The sequence below is a fragment of the Pygoscelis adeliae genome, unplaced genomic scaffold (genome assembly GCF_000699105.1).
Source record: "Pygoscelis adeliae isolate BGI_AS28 unplaced genomic scaffold, ASM69910v1 Scaffold11, whole genome shotgun sequence".
Taxonomy (NCBI): domain Eukaryota; kingdom Metazoa; phylum Chordata; class Aves; order Sphenisciformes; family Spheniscidae; genus Pygoscelis; species Pygoscelis adeliae.
Genome location: NW_008824059.1, coordinates 395,323 through 401,329, shown reverse-complemented (window position 1 = coordinate 401,329; position 6,007 = coordinate 395,323). Strand labels below are relative to the sequence as shown.

At 54.0% G+C, this 6,007-nt stretch overlaps 1 protein-coding gene across 5 annotated transcripts in view; it reads right to left on the bottom strand.

Annotated features, from left to right (window-relative positions):
- The window catches only part of PIK3R6 (phosphoinositide-3-kinase, regulatory subunit 6), a 37,175-nt gene that overhangs the window by 19,680 nt on the left and 11,488 nt on the right, over window positions 1-6,007 (bottom strand). For all 5 annotated transcript variants that reach the window (XM_009334043.1, XM_009334046.1, XM_009334045.1 and 2 more), the window contains 2 exons: window positions 3,328-3,460; window positions 34-117 (listed from right to left, as the gene is read on the bottom strand). In XM_009334043.1, the coding sequence (XP_009332318.1) occupies window positions 34-117; window positions 3,328-3,340 (97 nt within the window). In that variant the 5' untranslated portion in view covers window positions 3,341-3,460. The remainder of the gene's footprint in view (window positions 1-33; window positions 118-3,327; window positions 3,461-6,007) is intronic.

Genomic DNA, 6,007 nt, shown 5'->3' with positions numbered 1-6,007 from the left:
CCCCCCGGGAGCCACGCCGGGGGTCCGCCTTACCTCGGTCGCACTGGCAGGCGGGGTGGTGCCCATCCAGCTCTCGCAGCAGCGTACGGACGCGGCGCAGGATGTCCGACTCCACCTCTGCAGGGATGAAGAGGACATGACCAGCCAGGCCAGCACCACTGGGAGACCGGCACCCAGGGACAAGCCACCCCACGAATGCCACCCCACCAACTGGTGGCCCCTGGAGCCATACTGGAGAGCAAAGTGCTCCTGCAGGGACATGGCAGTAGAGAAGCGCTGCAGAGGACTGCTCATGCATGAGCTCTGCAGAGCCCCTGTCTCCCCTTGTTCAATAAAAAAAAAACCCCACACTTTAAAGATAGAAGCTAACAAAATTAAACCATAGCTTGGCACCATGAAAGAGCAGAAACACCTCTGTGTTTTGGCACTGCATGGATTCGGCCTCAACCTCATACCCATTGCAAGGAGCACTCTTGCAAGAAGGTCTGCTGCCCGCACTGGCAGCTCACCTCTCATGGGAAATCCAGGCAGAGCCACCAGCCTGGACATGTCACCTCCTGCTTTCCACCCGCGACCCCTCGCAGCCTCTCCCCGATGTGTGACCACCCACCAGCGGGCCCCAAGCACCTTCTGCTCCCCCAGGCAGGGACCCGAGGTCGGTGCTTCTGCCTGGTAACCACCACACGCACCTCGTACGCACCAAAACCAAACTGCATCCTGCTCTCAGCCAAAAATAGGTCTGACAACCTCAGACCCAGTTTGGGGTATGACTCGTACGTGGGGCGAGGGCTTGTGGTCACAAGTGAGCTCGCATGACAGCTGGCTGGCCATGCTTACCGACACATCGCAGATGTAAAATAAAAGTCAGCCCTGAAAGCACGTGGGGTATCGGACGGGAAAGCTGCAGGGTCCCTTTACTCCACCACGCCTGACTTTGTGTCCCTTCTTACACTGGGTATTGGCAAAATGATTCTTGTTCCTTTGTAATTAAAAAAAGCATTATATAAAGTTGGGTATTATTAGGTGATGTTCTCCTTCTGCAGGAAGTTGTAGGCTGGAGCAGCCAGAACATGGCCTGATCCAGGGAAGGATCTCAGGTGTTTGTGGTAACCGTATCGCAGGACCCTTTCCCGGGACAGGTTCCTGCCTCTGTGTTCACCGTTGGGGTCTGGACCATTGCTAGCAGTGGCTGAGCAGGTCTCGCCTGAGTGGCAAGGGTGCAAGCAAGGAGCAATTTATCCAGGTCCTAAGGGAGCTCCAGACACATACTGCCCAATCTGAGTTGTCTCATCCACATGGGATTGTCTTTTGGGACTGTAGTCATTACCACCACATTTCCTGCCCAGTTTTGCTCCTCAGTTTGCTCATTCCCTCCACACCCTCTTCTGCCACAGCTCCATCTTCCCTACCATCAGAGATGGCAGGAGGACAGTGGTGGGCACTCATCTTTACCTACAAGAAACAGAGGAGGCAGCCAGGGTGACACTATTTAAGAGCAGTGCGCAAGGACCACAGCCTCCAAACATCCTTCCTTGGCGCTGGAAGGAGATAAAGCCAACTGGGTCCGGTTGGTGGAGCAGGCGGTGCTTTGGGCTTTACAAAGAACAGTGACTGGGGGAGGTGGGTTGGGAGCTGGCTGGTTGAGAGCTACAGGAAGGGAAACAGGAAAATTACAGGGGGGATTTTACAGCTCAGCTGGAGGGTCAGACAAACAGGGCCATCTCCAGGGAGTGCTCCTGTGGGCAGAGGACCATCAAGACATGATCATGCAGGAGATGGGGCAGCTTTGAGTTTCTGCCCCCTCGCCCCATGCAGACCCATGCACCATCTCAGCATGGGTTTGAAGCAAAAAACAGAGATGATTTTTTGCTCTTCTACTGTGTCTTTTAGAGGGTGTGTGGGCCCAGGGTCATCATGCAGGGGAGTGGACATGGCACCCCGGAGTTGCCACCGTTCCCACTGGCGGTGCACAGCAGAGAGCAGGAGCACTTTGACCCTCACAACATCCTTGCTGCCTCCTTGTCACCAGCTTGCAGGGCAGGCAGCATGGCCAGACACATCAAAAGCCACTCTTGCCATCTCCAAGCCCAAGACTGCAGTGCCATGGGTCCATTGAGATGGTGACCAGGGCATAGGGGCAGCAGACACAAGCCCTGCATAAAAGACAACTGGGAAATGCAAAATTTGAAGTATTGGGGATGGCTTATTCCTCAGTACACCCCAATAGCCAAAATAGTTCTCCTATTTACTGACCCCAGGGAAGTACATCCCCTTAAGGATGCTTATATGGAGGATTCATTCACTTCAGGCTTCTTCTGCAGAGGAGTACTTACTGCTGTGGCTTCAGTTGAAGCTATGTTAGAAAACAACCACACACTCGGGTTCACAATTGTTCACATGTGCTGGTGAAGTTGTGCGCGCATACATGGGAAGTCCCATCTCTGCCAGCACAGTTCATGCCATCGTACCCACACGGGGAGAAATTACAGTGCAAAAATGTCCTTTGAAATGGGATTTTTCTCATTTTGGAAGTGTCATTTGGGGAAAAGTCAAAATTTTGCTTTGGAGATTTGTATTTTCTCTCCTTTTTGTTTTCTCTCCAGTGATTTTGTAAAGCTCAATTTCACTATTACATTCATTGGTTTTGCACTAGGGAATTATGCAATAAAGGACTATTTGAAATTTCCTATTCTTTTCATTTGTGTATGTTTTTAAATTACCGGGGGAAGTTTTTCCTGAGCACAGATATAAATACTGCCCTCTTTTTCTAAATCAAAGCGACTACAGTCATGATATGCTGAGGTTTCTTCATGGGGAGCAGAGCGTCAAAGCACTCGTTCCAAGACAAACAAGAGGCACTTTGATCTAAAAACAGTCTCAACGTACCAACGACAAGCAGTAGTGGCTTAGCAATGAAATAAAACATTTCAGTGTTGATATCCTGGCCTCGGGGTGCCGGGAGACCAACACCACCTTGTGAAACAGCGTGAAAATAAAACACAGATAGGGAAAAAAGTACAATAAAACATAAAACCGCTTTAAAATTGAAATGTGAATCGTTGCCAGACCTGGTGCTTTCAAAGTGCTCCTCTACAGCAAATCTTTTGGCTGCCCCTCAGTTGCTTCGTGCCTCATTTCCCATCTATCCAGCAGGGTCTGCCAACACCTTGCAAAGAGCAAGGTCTGCCCAGCGGCAATGAATCCTCCTCCTTAGATATCCACATATTTTATCGGAGGGTAATCAAGGCACAAGAAGGCGGGTGAGGTGGGTTCATTTGGTGGGGATCCCCCCACCCTGGCACACCGGGAGGGCTCAGCATCACCCACCTGTGCTCTCCATGGCCGGGCTGAGGCTGCAGCACGGGGCGGGCACGGTGGCCGCAGGGCGTCTGCAATGATGGGGCGAGTGTGCAGCTGCTCCTCACTCCACACGGGCATGGCCTTGGGTCCTGTGTCTCACCTGCAGAAAAATAGGGCACGCTCGGCTCAGGCTGGTGGTGGAGGTCAGGATCAGCCTGAACCCCGGGGGAGAGCACAAAGCCACGGGGACACCGCAGGCATGGGACCCCAGCGTGGAGGTTGTCCAGCAGAGAGGCAGAGCCCTAAGGGTGAGCACAGCATGTCTCAGGGGCTGTGTTTTGCTGGAGAAAGCTTCAGCTCAAAGCTGAACTTGTCTGAACACTTGGCCCCCAAAGCCTCCCACAGCAAGGAGGCCCCCAGGGATAAGCATCAGCATCACCGAGCAGGGCAGGATCAGGAACCTCATCCTCCCCAGGATTTAAGAAGAAATGTTCAGGTTAAGTCAAACTGAGTCTGAAATGCAAAGTCCAACCACAAAAGGAAAAAAAAAAAAAAAGCCCAAATTTCCATGAGGTTTCTCTGTTTGTTGTGCTGATCCGCTGCCATCCTGATCCAGCATCCCAGAGAAACAAACCCCGAGGAAAGCTCAGGAGCCGGTTACGCTGCAGAGGGAAGCCAGCCTGGAGCGGGACAGCTTCCCTTCCCCTCAAGCATTGTTCTCTCCAAAGAAAGAGGAAAAAAAAATAATCCTAAGAGCTGAGGAGGAAGGAAGGGAGATTTGCCTGTGAGACAACTACAAGCAGGCTGGGGAGCTGGCATAGGGCAGCCGCGGGGGAGCAGAGAAGACGTCGGCATCTTCTATGCAAAATACCGCTGCTGAGATGCTCAGCTGTAGTGACCTACCCCACAACCAGGTCCCTCCCAGCCTGCGGCTCCGGCACCTCGTGGTCCTGCCTGCCCAGTGCCCAGCGCCTCCCCCAGTGCCTTGCCCTCTCCCGTCTCCCCATCCATGGGCACAGCGGCAACCGCAGGACTGTGCTGCCTGTATTTACAGCCTGAGTGAGCTGCAACACCACTTTCAGCATTTCTAGATCGAGGCTTTTCCAGTCTGCAGGTTTTGCCCTCTCTTCTTGCCTTTAGGGATAGAAAAAAATAGACCACAGCTCTGAGTTCTATGATTTCCCTCAAACACCCACATTTGTGGCTGATAACAGGGAGCCCACCTCCAGCGGTCACCAAACCAGCACAGGCAGCAATAACAATGCAGTCCCATCAGTCCTCCACATCCCTCCAAGCACAGTCAAGCCATCAGCCCACGCTTGTGCTCATGTCTTTGCTCTACTTAAGAGTCGCTCTACTTATTTTGTAGATTTAGGACCTAACTCTACCCAGGTAGATCCTAAATCTGTAAATATCCATCAGCAAACCCAACAGCTCTACGGCTGCAAGGGGAGATGGATGGACACGTGCAGGAACACCCCTGCCACGTACCACTCGAGCCCCGAGAGCATCCTGCTCTCAGCAGCTTTCAGAAGCTCATTAAAGGTTTCCTGCAGCACACGAAGTTTTCAAAACCCACCCCAGACCCGTGTGGCCTTTATTTCTGGCCCCAGGGCTGGATAACAAGGCTTGGCGCCCAGCCACCATGGTGGATTTCCACCGCCTGCCGGGCAGCAGCGCCGCGGCAGCAGCTCCTGGCCACAGCTGAAAGCAGAGAGGACAAGGGAGGCAAGGACAGGGGTCCTTCTGCAGGCCAGAGGCTTACTATAGCAAATCCCGTGCCTCTGCTTGCACAGCTGGCAGGCAGCTTGGTCCAGGGCTGGGAGCAGGGAGGAGATGCCAACCATCCTCCGCCTCAGCTGGATGCTTGATACCAACCTCGGAATCGCATCTCTGCGGCACGTGGATACTGCTGCGGCAATGGATGTGCCCTTTCCTCCAAGGTGACCACCCTGGGGTGCAGCAGGGGTGCGTAGCAGGGCAGAGGGTGTCTACTAAGGTCAGCAAACCATTTCTCCCTCCGACACCCCACACTGATGGCACCGGCGCTGTCTGCGGGTGAGTCGTGGTGCTGCCCACAGGTTGTTCCTGCCTGTGGCACAGCCACCTGCCTGCCCCCTCGTGCCCACGCTGCCACCCCTGGCCGGGCACTGGATGACTTCCCAGAGGTGATCAGCACCCCTGGGGCAGAGCGGTGAGCAAGGGAAGGATACTCTCACACTCCAGCCACAGCCAACCGCAGTGCTGACAGCCTGCGCCAAGCATCAGCCGTGTATCTGTGGACAAAGAGGCCTTTGCTTCTACGGGCAGAAATGGGACATGCCTCCTGGTGTGCCAGGGTCTGGACCAGAGGAGGAGAACATCAATTAACTTTCCTAGTCTCAGAAATTACAGACCACCCTCTCAAATCACTGACTACAGAAGGAAAGTGAATGATTCTCCTAATCCCTTGCATGCATAAGAGCACCAAATACCGTACAGCAGCATTACACAGCCGTGAGCTGGCTGGCACCGCGGTTCTCAAAATGATATTTCCTGCTGGGAAAAGCGCTGGGGTCCCCAGTGCTGCGGGAGACCCACGGCACCTGCGCCGAGCGGCGGAGCCGGGGCTGCATGCCAGGCTCCTTCACCGTGCCTGCCTCGAGGCTTGGAGCGGCTGGCGGGCGAGGGGGAAAACAAGCCCCCGCCATCTCGGTTAGGGATATTC